Genomic DNA, 14,807 nt, shown 5'->3' on the forward strand with positions numbered 1-14,807 from the left:
AAATTAAAATATATAATAACAACGATACACGGCCAATCGGGTCAACGCCCAAGTAATTGAACAAAAAACACAGATGTTCTGTGATTTTAATAGCATAAAGCGCGGTCTTTAGCGGTTGACAGTGTCACAGTGAGCCTGTAAATATAAGTTACCAATGGCGACCATGAATTTGTTTATGTCATCGTAATAAACATCGTTGCCCAGCCACCGAAAGTGCTTATAATTTGTATCTGTCGACTGCCATTTTTTAGAGAATCGGTATTTTTATTATAATCATAGTACGATTATTTGCCAACTTGCCATCACCGAGGTTCGTCATTAGTTGTCAATTTACGTTTTTCGATTCGAATTTTCACTTAATCGCCGCGTTGTCGTGTCGCGCCGAATAAAAAAAGTCACCAGTGCGCAAAACATGTGTTAGTTTGTTGTTATCGCCGATTGTTATCTCCGCCGTGTCCTACTGTCCTAGTGATCGACGAAACTGACCTCTCAAGCTACTACGCAAAGTACGATAAAAGTGACCCGAAAATTTATATTTATGCTGTCGGGACTTGGAACCAGACGAAAGCTGCACTGACCTCGCCTTTTCTTTCGGGCCCCCTCCATCGTTTCTGCACTGGCAAGTCAAAGGCCAACGACTTGACGAACACAGTCTCCTGGTTTTGTTCTTCTCACATCGAACGTGTTTAGCGATTGATCGCATAAAGCCGAAATAGCCTACGGTATGTTGCACGTCGTCAGGGGTCAGCTCAAAAACGCCCTAAAGACAACGGCTACCGTCGCCAGACGGACGATCCAGTTTGAGGTAAGTGTTACGCGACTGCCGGCGGATGGTACAAGGACTGGCGTACCATCATGATTAGTTAGTGTTGAACTAATTGTTTCATCTCTTCTGTTTTTTTCACACCACCAGGTTTCGAACGAGACACGAAACGTGCACCGAGGAAATGTGACTGCTTGTCCAAGGAGGGGGTTGTCAAAAATTGCTACTTCTTCTGTTAGTCCGTGAGTAGTCTAAACCCAGAGATTTTTAAATTTCAGTGTATTAATTACTCCTTTTTATCAGGATATCACTTTATAGTTCATCTTTTGTTCAATGTCGCTATTTTCAAACAAGTGCATCCCAGTGTAAGAAAAATATATCATAGAAATTTTATATTTATTGGAATTAGTATCATAATTAATGATAAAATATAATATTTATTTTTAGGGGAAGAGCACATTTTAAAGACACCAGCTTTTGCTGATTCAGTATCTGAAGGTGACATGAGATGGGAAAAAAGTATGTAAAGTGTAATAAATGTTTAATTTATAAGTAGTTGACTTTCTACAATATTGTTTTATTCAATTATACTTGTGCAAATATATACATTGTAATGTACAAAATTATAACTTTCCTGACCAGGCAGTTATTGTCCATAACTGACTCTTATAATGTGATATAGCTTAATAGTTTAAATATTTTTTTTTTTTACAGATGTTGGTGACACGGTAGCTGTAGATGAAGTGGTTTGTGAAATTGAAACAGATAAAGTGAGAAATTACTTGTAGTTAAAAAATAGATACTTTTACCAAGATCAATATAAATTAGTATTACTTTGTTTTTTCATTACTTATTTAAGACTTCAGTTCCTGTTCCTTCACCAGTCAATGGAATCATTGAAAAACGACTTGTTGATGATGGTGCTACTGTCAAAGCTGGTCAAGATTTATGTACTATTAAAATCACTGGTAGACACATTTTTTTGTAGTTTATTTCACATGCCTGATGTTTTAATAAATTTTTAGAAGGAGGACCTGTGCCAACCAAAACAGCTCCTAAAGTTGAGGAAAGCCCTACAGCTCCAGAATCGGTAACACCTGTACCTGTAGCAGCAGCTGCTCCTGTTCCCCTTACACCACCCCCTGTTCCAGCTACACCACCTCCTGTTCCAGCTACACCTCCTCCACAATTATCACAACCTCCACCACAAAAAGTTGCTGCACCACCAGCAGCTGTCTCTGGATCTTTAAAACATCAAAATACTACAGTCAAAGTACCACCAACTGATCCTACCAAAGAGATAGCTGGAACCAGGACAGAATATCGTGTTAAAATGAATCGTATGCGATTACGAATTGCCCAGCGTTTGAAGGACGCTCAAAATACAAATGCTATGTTAACCACGTTTAATGAGATAGACATGAGGTAATCATCAATTTTTAATGTATTAATATTTAAAGAATGCCAAAATATTTTACAATTTAATTTAGCTCGATCATGGATTTCCGTAAGACTAACCTCGAAGCTTTTCAAAAGAAACACGGTTTAAAATTAGGATTTATGTCGGCATTTTTAAAAGCGTCTGCATACGCCTTACAAGATCAACCAGTTGTCAATGCTGTAATCGAAGGCAATGAAATCATCTACAGAGATTATGTAGATATTTCTGTAGCCGTAGCAACACCTAAAGTATGCATTTCAATATTAATAGCACAATTTGACAAATCGTTTTTATTGTTTAACATTAAATAAATAGGGTCTATTAGTACCTGTCGTGCGCAACGTACAAGATATGAACTATGCTGATATTGAAAAATCAATTGCTGCTCTTGGTGAAAAAGCAAAAAGAGGTGCCATCGATGTCGAAGACATGGATGGTGGAACTTTTACTGTCAGTAATGGTGGAGTTTTTGGATCTCTAATGGGAACTCCAATTATAAACCCACCACAATCAGCTATTTTGGGAATGCATGGTATTTTTGAAAGGCCTATTGCACTTAAAGGACAGGTTACTATCTATTACTGTAGTATTTCGTTATTGATAATAATTAATGACATATTTCTCTTTTATTGGTTAGGTTGTCATACGACCAATGATGTATATCGCGTTGACATATGATCATAGACTTGTTGATGGGCGTGAAGCTGTACTTTTCCTACGCAAAATTAAAGCTGCCATTGAGGATCCTAGAATTATTGTTGCAGGATTATAAAAAACGATAATGTTCAAACCCAACTATACTTACTTAGAAATAATAATAATTTTATAAATCATCAAAAAATGTTTGTAATTCATTCAAACTAAAATTGAAAACCCTTTTAAATGATTAAAATTCATTCTAACTATATTTGAAAACTCTTTTGGATGAATAATAATAATTTAATTGATAATTAAAAATACTAATTTAATTATTATAAATCATCCATTAGTATTTTTATAATTGAAACTCCTTTTGGATGATTTATAATAATTTAATTGATGATCAAAAAATATCAATTAAATTGTAAAACATGCATAAGTATTTTAAACTTATTCAAAACTAAAATTCAAAATGCTTTTGGACAATAAATAATAATTATTTTATTTTATTCTTAATTAACGTATAAATTGTTATTAGTCATCCAAAAGTGTTTTCAATTTTAGTTTGAACGAGTTTATAACATTTATAAGTTTGATGACGACGACGACCTTGTATGTAAGAAACACTTAAAAATAAAAAAAAAACATTTATATTTTGTACAATAACTATACACATTAAAATAATGATAGAGACAAATATTCATTGTTCTTCATTCACAGATTTTCTGAAAAATCAACCACACCTGATAAATGTACTCATGATCGTGTTAGATAATAATTGTTCAGTATCCTGCAACAGATATTAAGAAAGTTACAAGTAACAACAAACATTTAAAATTAACCTCTAAAATCATAGGTATCTAATAATTGAGAAATTCAATTAACTCTGATTATTGAATGGTACTTGGTCATAATGCAAACGTTCTTATAATAAATATATATTTAAAAAAAAGCAACAATTATAATTATTATTTTACAATAGTTTTTAAGTAGATTTAAAAATTAGCATTATATTATTATTAATAAATTGAATATAAAGTCCATACTTGTACTACCTACCTAATTCTATAGTTTTGTAAAAGTTTTTTAATTTTTACTATTATGTTTTCCAAAATCCATACACCAAAACTAAATTTTTAATATTGTCATATCTATATAAAACCTTTAAGGTTCACTGCAGATTCGTCTCAAGATTGAACTTGAAAATTATGGGGAAATAATGCTTTTTCTGTGATGTAGGTGAAAAATATATAATCTGCAAATTGTGTAAGATTCAAGTAATTTGAGTACTTAATTAAACATTTATTAAATGTTTAAATATTTAACATAATATAACATAGTATTTAATAAGTTATCTTAATAAATTTACATGATTGTTTTAGATTTTCACTTATTGTTTTTCACATTTTTTCCTATTTTTTTCCTAAATACTCAGATAGGAAGAATCATGGAGGTGAATCAAATTGTTTTTTTTTTGCTTGTGGTATTACAACTAAGGTGAGAATGACAATAGGTACTATTTTTTCCACCTTAATTCAAATAAACCGGGTCACCTAAATAAGGTTAGATAAGAACCTAAGGTTATGTTAGACATAACCTGAACTACCACAACTAAATTTTTCATTTACCAATTTTATAAAAGTGTTTTTTGAACTAGTAATTGTTTAAAGTAATAAAATATTACAACAAAATTACAGCTTAAGCAATATAGGCTTATATTGTAGGCAATTGATAAATTTGCAATGATAGACAATTTTGTACAAAATAAATATAATTATTTGTAGTGTAGGACCAAATTATATAACAAGTTTATAATATATTAACATTTTTGAAAATATAATTCAATATATTCAAGGTTTAATTCACCCACATCCTATTAGGATATGTTATTTTTTAGTGCTCAGACCCATATGGGGAATGGCTGTAACAAAAAATTCATATCAAATACTATACACCAAATAGTTTAGACAGTGAGGACTGTAGATTTGTAATAGATATTTAAACATAATTATAGTTATACAGGTTTTAAGAAAAGAAAATAGTTGGAGAAAATTATTGTGAGCAAAGTAAAAGGATATAATATGATATTACATTTAAACTGCATATTTAATTTTATTATTGTACAATACATGTTATGTTAAAAATTAAATTAACAGAATTTAAAAATTTCCAAAAACATTTTATAAGAAATAATAACTATAAATAAACAACAACGACAAAAATTTGTTTGCAATTTCATAATAAGCATATTGTGATTATTTCTTAGTCGAAAAACCTTGAGGATATGACGATTGCCATTTCCACGTATCCTCACACATTTCTTTCAAAGTTCTCTTAGCTTCCCATCCAAGATATGATTTTGCAAATGATGCATCACAATAAGAAGAAGCACAATCACCCGATCGACGGTCAACAATATCATATTTTATTTTTTGTCCACTAACTTGACTAAACATATCAATTACCTGATAAAAATAATTAGTGAACGTGAATTATTAATTTCATAAAATAATTATATATCTATATACATTTTTATCTATATTATAAACTGAACAAATTAAAATTTTTTTCTACAATTTTCATTTTGTTGAGGTGTTCTGATGCTTCAACACATCACTAAATAACATGATTAATTAAAATATACAGGTTAATTGATATTTATAATTTGATAGTGATCAAGTATTGTATAGCAATGTTATTCAATAGTTTTGTTTGAGGTATATAAAATCCATAAAATAACTTGTTTTAGAAATTACAAATACAATGGTTGAATAATATAATATTAAAATATGGTGTAAGATAACATTCTGAGGCAGTCCCTGATTTACAATATGATTTTAAGGTCATTCATGATTTTTTTTTTATCTCATAAATTCAAAGTTTTTATCTATCTTTTTAAGCATTATAAATACATATTTGAAAAAAAAATGTTCATTACTTGTATCACTGAATATCCATTTCCTGTACCTAAATTGATGGCTATAGCTCCATTTTCATTAGCATTTTGTAACTTATGTAATGCACTAACATGACCTTCGGCCAGTTCCATAATGTGAAGATAGTTTCTTATTCCTATTCCATCAATAGTATTATAATCATTACATAGTTTGGGTGTATAATTTTTGGAAAACATAATAGTAAAAATTAAAAAACTCCTACAAAACTATAGAATTAGGTAGGTAGTACAAGTATGGACTTTATATTCAATTTATTAATAATAATATAATGCTAAATTTTAAATCTACTAAAAAACTATTGTAAATTAATAATTATAATATTTTTGCTTATATAATATATATATATATATTTATAATTAGAACTTTCGCATAATGACCAAGTACCATTCAATAATCAGAGTTAATTGAATTTCTCAATTATTAGATACCTATGATTTTAGAGGTTAATTTTAAATGTTTGTTGTTACTTGTAACTTTCTTAATATCTGTTGCAGGATACTGAACAATTATTATCTAACACGATCATGAGTACATTTATCAGGTGTGGTTGATTTTTCAGAAAATCTGTGAATGAAGAACAATGAATATTTGTCTCTATCATTATTATAATGTGTATAGGTGTATAGTTATTTTACAAAATATAAATGTTTTAAACTCGTTCAAACTAAAATTGAAAGCACTTTTAGATGACTAGTAACACTATTTATACGTTAATTAAGAATAAAAATTAAATTATTATTATTAATTGTCAAAAGTATTATGAATTTTAGTTATGAATAAGTTTAAAATACTAATGGATGATTTATAATAATTAAATAGGTATTTTTAATTATCAATTAAATTATTATTATTCATCCAAAAGAGTTTTAAAATTTAGTTAAAATGAGTTTTAATCGTCCAAAAGGATTTCCAATTTTAGTTTTAATGAATTAAAAACATTTTTTGATGGTCAATAATAATTTAATTGTTTTTTCTTGATTAACGATTAAAATTTTATTAATCATATAAAAGGGTTTTCAATTATAACTTTGAATGAGTTTAAGATACTTTTGGATGATTTATTAATTTGATTACATTATATTGAATTTATTCTATAATATTCACAATTTTTTTTTTTTCACTCATTAATATGTAATTCTATTTGTATTTGTCATTATCATAATTAAATGTGTTTAGTTATTGTAAAAAAATAAATGTTTTTTGTTATCGTAATAAATTTAAATGTTTTAAACTCTTTCAAACTAAAATTAAAAAACATTTCGGATGATTTATAATAATTAAATTGCTATTTTTTAAATCAAGAATTAAATTTTTATAATTATGCCAAGTAAGTATGGTTGGCTTTGAACATTATCATTGCTGATAATGTCTTCAATGGCAGCTTTAACTTTTGTGTAGGAAAAGTACAGCTTTACGCCCATTGACAAGTCTATGACTATGATCATATGTTAACGCGATATATCATTGGTCGTATGACAACCTAGCGAATAAAAGAGAAATATGACATTAATTATTATCAATAACAAAATACTACAGTAATAGATAGTATCCTGTCCTTTAAGAGCAAGAGGCCTTTCAAAAATTCCATGCATTCCCAAAATAACCGATTGTGGTGGGTTTATAATCGGAGTTTCCATTAGAGATTTGAAAACTCCAACATTATTGACTGTTAAAGTTCCACCATCCATGTCTTCAACATTGATGGCACCTATTTTTGCTTTTTCACCAAGAGCAGCAATTGTTTTTTCAATATCTGCATAGTTCATGTCTTGTTCATTACGAATGACAGGTATTAATAGCACAGAATATATTAATTCAGAATCGAAACTCTGGCCACCCGAATTTTAATCCACCATATTGAAAGGGCTCATCAATTTTCCCTGATTGTAAAACATTGTTACACTGTTAAACAACATTTTTTGTTATCAAACAAAAAATATGTATTGTAAATATTTTATTTTTTGTTAAATAAAAAAATTAACGGTTTTTAGTGGTTTTACTTTATACTTTTTTAGTTTTTAGCATACAGTACTGGACGTGGAAGGTTGTATTTTGTAACTTGTTTTGTGTTTTAATAAAATATTGCAACTAAGTTACAGCTTGAGCATTATAAGCTTATATTGTGGGCAATTGATAAATCTATACAAAATAAATATAATTATTTGTAGTGTAGGACCAAATTATATAACAAGTTTATAATATATTAACATTTTTGAAAATATAATTCAATATATTCAAGGTTTAATTCACCCACATCCTATTAGGATATGTTATTTTTTAGTGCTCAGACCCATATGGGGAATGGTTGTAACAAAAAATTCATATCAAATACTATACACCAAATAGTTTAGACAGTGAGGACTGTAGATTTGTAATAGATATTTAAACATAATTATAGTTATACAGGTTTTAAGAAAAGAAAATAGTTGGAGAAAATTATTGTGAGCAAAGTAAAAGGATATAATATGATATTACATTTAAACTGCATATTTAATTTTATTATTGTACAATACATGTTATGTTAAAAATTAAATTAACAGAATTTAAAAATTTCCAAAAACATTTTATAAGAAATAATAACTATAAATAAACAACAACGACAAAAATTTGTTTGCAATTTCATAATAAGCATATTGTGATTATTTCTTAGTCGAAAAACCTTGAGGATATGACGATTGCCATTTCCACGTATCCTCACACATTTCTTTCAAAGTTCTCTTAGCTTCCCATCCAAGATATGATTTTGCAAATGATGCATCACAATAAGAAGAAGCACAATCACCCGATCGACGGTCAACAATATCATATTTTATTTTTTGTCCACTAACTTGACTAAACATATCAATTACCTGATAAAAATAATTAGTGAACGTGAATTATTAATTTCATAAAATAATTATATATCTATATACATTTTTATCTATATTATAAACTGAACAAATTAAAATTTTTTTCTACAATTTTCATTTTGTTGAGGTGTTCTGATGCTTCAACACATCACTAAATAACATGTTTAATTAAAATATACAGGTTAATTGATATTTATAATTTGATAGTGATCAAGTATTGTATAGCAATGTTATTCAATAGTTTTGTTTGAGGTATATAAAATCCATAAAATAACTTGTTTTAGAAATTACAAATACAATGGTTGAATAATATAATATTAAAATATGGTGTAAGATAATATTCTGAGGCAGTCCCTGATTTACAATATGATTTTAAGGTCATTCATGATTTTTTTTTATTTCATAAATTCAAAGTTTTTATCTATCTTTTTAAGCATTATAAATACATATTTGAAAAAAAAATGTTCATTACTTGTATCACTGAATATCCATTTCCTGTACCTAAATTGATGGCTGTAGCTCCATTTTCATTAGCATTTTGTAACTTATGTAATGCACTAACATGACCTTCGGCCAGGTCCATAATGTGAAGATAGTCTCTTACTCCTGTTCCATCGATAGTATTATAATCATTACCGAAAACATTTATACATGGTCGTTTTCCAACAGCTACTTGCGCAACATATGGCATTAAATTGTTGGGAACTCCAGTAGGATCTTCTCCCAAAGTTCCAGAAGGGTGAGCCCCCACTGGATTGAAATAACGCAAAATAATCACAAACCACTCCTAATAATAAACACACATAGGAGGTAAATAATGAATTTAATATTAATATAATGGTTTAAAAATATACTTTATCAGAATTGCATAAGTCTTGTATTATTCCTTCAATATAATATTTTGATTTAGCATATCCATTGAGTAAATTTTGACCAACCGGGTGCGATTCAGTTATCGGTAAAAATTGTGGTTCACCATAAACTGTAGATGAGGAGGAAAATACAAGCTTCTTTACATTGTGTTCTTTCATAACCTATCAATTAAAGTTTATTATTAGTGTACAAGTTATATATACTATATTTACCATTTTTGTTCAGTTATTATTTAAGTAATTGTTTATACTAGTTATACTTAACATACTTGAAATAAATTGATTGATCCTGAGACATTGACTCGATAATAAGTCAAAGGAATGATACATGATTCACCTACAGCTTTTAATCCAGCAAAGTGAATAACACAACAGAAATTATGCTATAAATAAAATAAATATATAAATAAATATAATTGATTGTATTATGTATAAAATATAAACTATACTATTATTAGTACTGACTATTTATGCTGATATTTCATTTATTTCATTCCTTATAAGCAGCACACTTGATGCTTTTGAACTACACACATCAATCTCGCTTCATTTCCCAGCCTACCCAAAAATAAATCACTCAATTTTTATATTTCATCAATTCTATCTCGTAACAATCGTCATGTACATAGAATACTACGCTAGTCGCTAGTTCAAAAAATTAGTTTTTTGACTTCAATCTTAACCTTTTATTTGTATCATATAACTTATGGCTGTTTTACATTAAAACTGTAATTATACTTGCCAAATGCTTTATAAGATGAAAAAAAAATAATAATATTAGGTATGCTTCTAATATTTTTAATATCCTGGTTATTTATAGCAACAAATCACCTATTTAAAAATCCTACAAAATTATTCTGTTCATGAGCCATCATCAATGCCAGCCTTTGGCCATAACCACATCCTTCCCCTCATGTACAAGATCTATACCCTCTGAACAATCTGTATTTTTGTATTTATATATTATTTATCTATATTCGTACAACACTGTTTACATTAAGTTTTAACTATATTATATTTCTTTACTACACTGTAATTTTTATTTGATATTTTCCATTTATATTCAAATAAATAAATAACAAGGGTAAAGTGCATTATTTAAAACCAATTTGGTCTTTCTACATTAGTGAGAATAATGTTATATTATACCTAATTATGTCATTAGGTATATAAACTAAAGACGTTTACATATCTATTGTAAGAATCATAAAATAATAGGGCACAATGAAACATAAAGCTAACCTTATCAAATACTTTAGAGAGTGAATCATAATCCAAGAGATCAACGTTATAGAATGTAATAGGCTTCCCAACCAATTTTTCAACTTGTAATATTGGTATTGGATTTTGTCCTTCATTTCCTATATAAATAATAATTTAAAATACATTTTAAAAATAGAATACAACAAATTGTTAATTGTATTTATAATTGTGTAAATCTATGTTGGGAAAATGCATTTAAAAACTAAACTCATTCAAGTAACTAGATGAATATGTAAGAATTAACTTGTTCGTTTAACATTCATTAGACAAATAAAATTTTCTATCAGATTATTTATTTTGATTATTAATTTAAAATTGAATATCTAGCTGCAGAAATGAGTCAAATAATTGAATGAAAGTATAAAAACAAAAATTATTATTAAGAATATTTTCAATAATTAAATATGATTTGTATTACAAAAATGTATACGATTTGATTAGCCTGGAATCATACAAGTTTTCTTCAAAAATGAATTTAGTTCACATTCTATTTGAAAAAAAAAACTAGTGATGTTTATCAATATCAATATCATTCATTAAATATAAACATGAATTTTCCACATACTAATTTAGATACAAAATACAAGTTAAGAGCAAGCATCATTTATAGCATTACAGTTTAGAAATTAAATTAGATGGAAAAGCATGAAAAATAGTTATAATTAACTCCATTCTGATGCTTATAGCTTACACAATTGATGTTAATAGATAACTCATATAATTATATAGATATTAACATTATTAACTTATTTAAATATAATATTTTATTGAAAATGTTATTAAAAAGTTAAAAATTATTAAAATAAATTTAATTTTAAAACTATAAAATCTACTTTTTTTACATTTGGCTTATTTCTATATTTTGGCAAATGTGTTAATTTATGTTAAATTGTTAGATAAATAATAATTTAAGACTTAAATTACCTATTAAATAATCATTTTTTTTTTCACAATTAATGTCTTAGCATGATTTAAACAATGCAATAAACTAATGACAAACTATAAAAAAAGCTTCATTATAAAAAGGTATAATAATGACAAATAATTAATAATTATATTAAAATTATTTCTAAGAATGAATCTGTATTATATATATTTGACAAAATAAAAATAAAAATAAAAAGTTATGGAGGAATGAATACTGTATCTCGTTTAAAATTTTGGCACATACTAATAAAATGTAGTATAACATACCTTTACATGCATTTGACAAATTATCTAAGACCACCACCTCATACCCGGATTCAATTAAAGGTATAATAGTATGGCTACCAACATACCCTGCACCACCAGTTAACAAAACACAATTGCTCTTTGTACTATCCATTTTGTGAATAACTGTTGTAATCAGGAGTATTTTTTACCAACAAAATCCTTAAAAAAAAAATTGTTTTAGTTATTTTCATATAAGTACCTAATACAATTTATTCAGACTATTAAGAGCTTTATTTTAACTACATTTCAAATGGAATATTTTAAAAATAAATATAGTTAGTTTAAATTAAGTTATTTTAATATTATTTTTTTTCAGTAAGTCTTTAAAAATATTTTGGTTATCATTAATTTTAAATTAATACAAGTACATACTAATACTCCAATCTAAATTTAAAAAACAAATTTAATTACATATATTTAAATAAAATTAGTTAAAATTAAAACATAAATATTTTACCTAACTATACAGAAATAGACATTTTGTTCAAGTAATGTTGTCATTATATTGAAAGCAATAGAGTGTTACGAGTAATAAATATAACAGAATATAGATAAGATAAACTAAATTTCAAGGACATAAATGTTAATCTTTTCAATGAAAGAAACATACAACTTACTATATATCAACACCAATTAATAATAGCAATGTATTGTAAGTATTTTTTTAAATGTATGAAATATATGATCTTTATTAGCTTTTTTTGGGGAGGGTAAGGTCACTGGATACATGGCTACCAATAATATAAAGTAAAAATTAAAATATCTATATTCACACAATAATTATACATATTATATAGGTACTTGAATAAAGAATGGAAAGTGGCTTGGTGAGGCGTGGTCGTACGCTCAATCTGCGGAAACTCACTGAGCGTACGTACCGGCTGCAGTTGCTAGCTCCCGGATGGGTGACCACCCAGGATTTTTAGCAACATATCCTTGCCACACATATATAAACACGTGTTACAAAACTACCCACTTAAAAGCCTACAAACAAACATACAAAAATAACCCCTACCGTACCACCCCACACCTAATGGCCTTTGTTGCCGTGGGTTCTCCTTACAAAAAAAAAAAAGAATGGAAAGGTATTGAAATATATGTTTTGCATCATGGTTTATAAATGTTTCTCATGACACTGCCTATAGCTACACAAACTCTTTTTTTCAATTGAAAATCAATCTGTGTTACTGCAAAATATTAAGCAGATAATTTGGTATAGTTCTAGTTTAGATCAAATGTGATTTTTAATTTATTTCTACCTAAAAAGGATCATATCTAAGATTATGTTAATCTATGAATTTTTAATGAAAAATGTCAAAAGTTGTTGGTCTGACTTGGTTTCTAAATTATTGATGTAGGTATTTAAATATTGTGGCGCAATTAGTAACACAGACTACAGAAATTCATAAGTCTTTGTTGGGTTTATATGTAATTTCAACAATTGTGTTACCTACCCAAGGTGTTTTTGCATAAGATATAACAAGTAGAAAGATATTTTCCATTTTAATTGACCAAGAGAATGCAGAAATCTAGTGACCACGACGGTCGACGAGTATATATATGTTTTAAATTTATGATTTTTAGCTAATGATAAAAATATTTTTGATTATTATAGGTGAATTTTTAGAAAATTTATTGCAAAATGAACAAAATAAATTATTTAAAAATATTAGAAATTTCTAAATAACCTAATTAAAATATTCGATACAATGATAGTTAAAAAGCTTCTGGAAATCTCTAGATTTACGAAATAGATGTACTTACGAACAATCTCTGAGGACGACAATGAAACAATTATATTTAAAATTGAAAGTTGCACATGTTTTATCCATAACGCCCAAAGGCGAAACAATTATTGCACAAGATACGAGTAGATCGTAGGTTAATGAAATCAATTACCCAATACCTATAGCTAATAGTCATTAGTATTTTGTAAATAATAAATACCTATTAAATGGCTGTGAATAATTAAGATTACGATATTGTGATAGTGACTATAGTGAACACTGAACACGGTCTTCTGTGCCGTGATAGTGAACATTAAATACTGAAAACCAAGATACTGGAAGATATTCTAATTTATTGATAATAAAGTCTAAATCACAATAACGGCACACTCCGACCAAGGTTAATATAAATAGAAGGTTCGCTTATTGGGCTAATATGTTGTGATTGGTTGAATTGCGTGTGACGTCAAAATAGTACACATCTTTTTATCTTATATCCTCGATCATATAAAAGTATATAAAACTCGAGGTTTTTAGTTGTTACTTGTTACTTATGTTAGTTGTTAATTTGTTATAGTTGTTATGTTTAAAACACTACCTATCTTATAAATAATTTATTTTAAAAATGTTTAATACATAAATTTAAAACATACCTATTTTGTTTTAAACATTTTGTTAACTGTATCTAAAGTATACCAAAGATCTGACATCTTCCTCTGTTTTTTGTTTTTTATAATTGTTTAATGATTTAACTAATATTTTGTTTTCATTTTTTGATTGTTTGTAATTTGTAGTCATGTCATTCAATTTATTTTTTAGATCTTCAATTTGTTTTTTGGCATGTTCAAGCTCTACAGATGGCAAACGTTCATTTAAATTGTTTTCAAGCTGATGATTATTTAGGTTTTCAGTAACACTTATATCAGCTTGTATTACATTTTCATTTGTCACATCCTACAGTTATTTGATATATTGTAATAGGTATATTTTATGTTTTAAATAAAGTTATTAATATTAAAACTAATGTGACAAAGTACCTGTTGATCAGACGACCTTTCTTCACTTAACAAAGTTATTAGCT

General features: G+C 27.3%; 3 protein-coding genes and 1 pseudogene across 5 annotated transcripts; 1 reads left to right on the plus strand and 3 right to left on the minus strand.

Moving 5' to 3' along the window:
- Nucleotides 1-102: 102 nt before the first annotated feature.
- LOC107174014 (dihydrolipoyllysine-residue succinyltransferase component of 2-oxoglutarate dehydrogenase complex, mitochondrial-like) lies at nt 103-4,226 on the plus strand. The gene is made up of 10 exons (XM_015524811.2): nt 103-805; nt 914-1,005; nt 1,067-1,128; nt 1,211-1,282; nt 1,478-1,533; nt 1,623-1,731; nt 1,789-2,188; nt 2,254-2,452; nt 2,520-2,771; nt 2,842-4,226. Exons 1-10 carry the CDS (start codon nt 725-727, stop codon nt 2,974-2,976), a joined length of 1,458 nt encoding a protein of 485 aa, XP_015380297.1. The 5' UTR covers nt 103-724; the 3' UTR covers nt 2,977-4,226.
- Nucleotides 4,227-4,935: 709 nt separating this feature from the next.
- On the minus strand, nt 4,936-5,938 carry LOC149055844 (UDP-glucose 4-epimerase-like). Its single transcript, XM_089225280.1, has 2 exons — nt 5,782-5,938; nt 4,936-5,308 (listed from the first exon to the last, which is right to left on the minus strand). Exons 1-2 carry the CDS (start codon nt 5,890-5,892, stop codon nt 5,099-5,101), a joined length of 321 nt encoding a protein of 106 aa, XP_089081406.1. The 5' UTR covers nt 5,893-5,938; the 3' UTR covers nt 4,936-5,098.
- Nucleotides 5,939-6,911: 973 nt separating this feature from the next.
- LOC107172780 (dihydrolipoyllysine-residue succinyltransferase component of 2-oxoglutarate dehydrogenase complex, mitochondrial pseudogene) lies at nt 6,912-8,128 on the minus strand (annotated as a pseudogene).
- A 148-nt stretch (nt 8,129-8,276) lies between these two features.
- Nucleotides 8,277-13,965, minus strand: LOC107173866 (UDP-glucose 4-epimerase-like). Of its 3 annotated transcripts, none has more exons than XM_089225279.1 (7): nt 13,947-13,965; nt 11,979-12,158; nt 10,764-10,882; nt 9,791-9,904; nt 9,504-9,683; nt 9,122-9,436; nt 8,277-8,649 (listed from the first exon to the last, which is right to left on the minus strand). In XM_089225279.1, the coding sequence occupies exons 2-7, from the start codon at nt 12,109-12,111 to the stop codon at nt 8,440-8,442; spliced, it is 1,071 nt and encodes a 356-aa protein (XP_089081405.1). In that variant the 5' UTR covers nt 12,112-12,158; nt 13,947-13,965; the 3' UTR covers nt 8,277-8,439. The 3 variants fall into 3 exon arrangements, with proteins under 3 accessions (XP_089081405.1, XP_089081403.1, XP_089081404.1); XM_089225277.1 differs by lacking the exon at nt 13,947-13,965 and adding an exon at nt 13,764-13,940; XM_089225278.1 differs by lacking the exon at nt 13,947-13,965 and adding an exon at nt 12,457-12,524.
- Nucleotides 13,966-14,807: the final 842 nt, after the last annotated feature.

The sequence above is a fragment of the Diuraphis noxia genome, unplaced genomic scaffold (genome assembly GCF_037042655.1).
Source record: "Diuraphis noxia isolate RWA-SAM2 unplaced genomic scaffold, SU_Dnox_SAM2 contig0004, whole genome shotgun sequence".
Lineage (NCBI taxonomy): Eukaryota > Metazoa > Arthropoda > Insecta > Hemiptera > Aphididae > Diuraphis > Diuraphis noxia.

Bases quoted from the DNA above. Each gene is read 5' to 3' on its own strand.
- LOC107174014 (XM_015524811.2), top strand. From the start codon at position 725: ATGTTGCACGTCGTCAGGGGTCAGCTCAAAAACGCCCTAAAGACAACG. The intron at 806-913 runs GTAAGTGTTACG...TCACACCACCAG, and splicing joins GACGGACGATCCAGTTTGAG to GTTTCGAACGAGACACGAAA. The intron at 1,006-1,066 runs GTGAGTAGTCTA...CCTTTTTATCAG, and splicing joins GCTACTTCTTCTGTTAGTCC to GATATCACTTTATAGTTCAT.
- LOC107173866 (XM_089225279.1), bottom strand. From the start codon at position 12,111: ATGGATAGTACAAAGAGCAATTGTGTTTTGTTAACTGGTGGTGCAGGG. The intron at 10,883-11,978 runs GTATGTTATACT...TTATTTATATAG, and splicing joins TTTGTCAAATGCATGTAAAG to GAAATGAAGGACAAAATCCA. The intron at 9,437-9,503 runs GTATATTTTTAA...GTTTATTATTAG, and splicing joins ACTTATGCAATTCTGATAAA to GAGTGGTTTGTGATTATTTT.
- LOC149055844 (XM_089225280.1), bottom strand. From the start codon at position 5,892: ATGGAACTGGCCGAAGGTCATGTTAGTGCATTACATAAGTTACAAAAT. The intron at 5,309-5,781 runs GTAATGAACATT...TATTTTTATCAG, and splicing joins ATGGATATTCAGTGATACAA to GTAATTGATATGTTTAGTCA.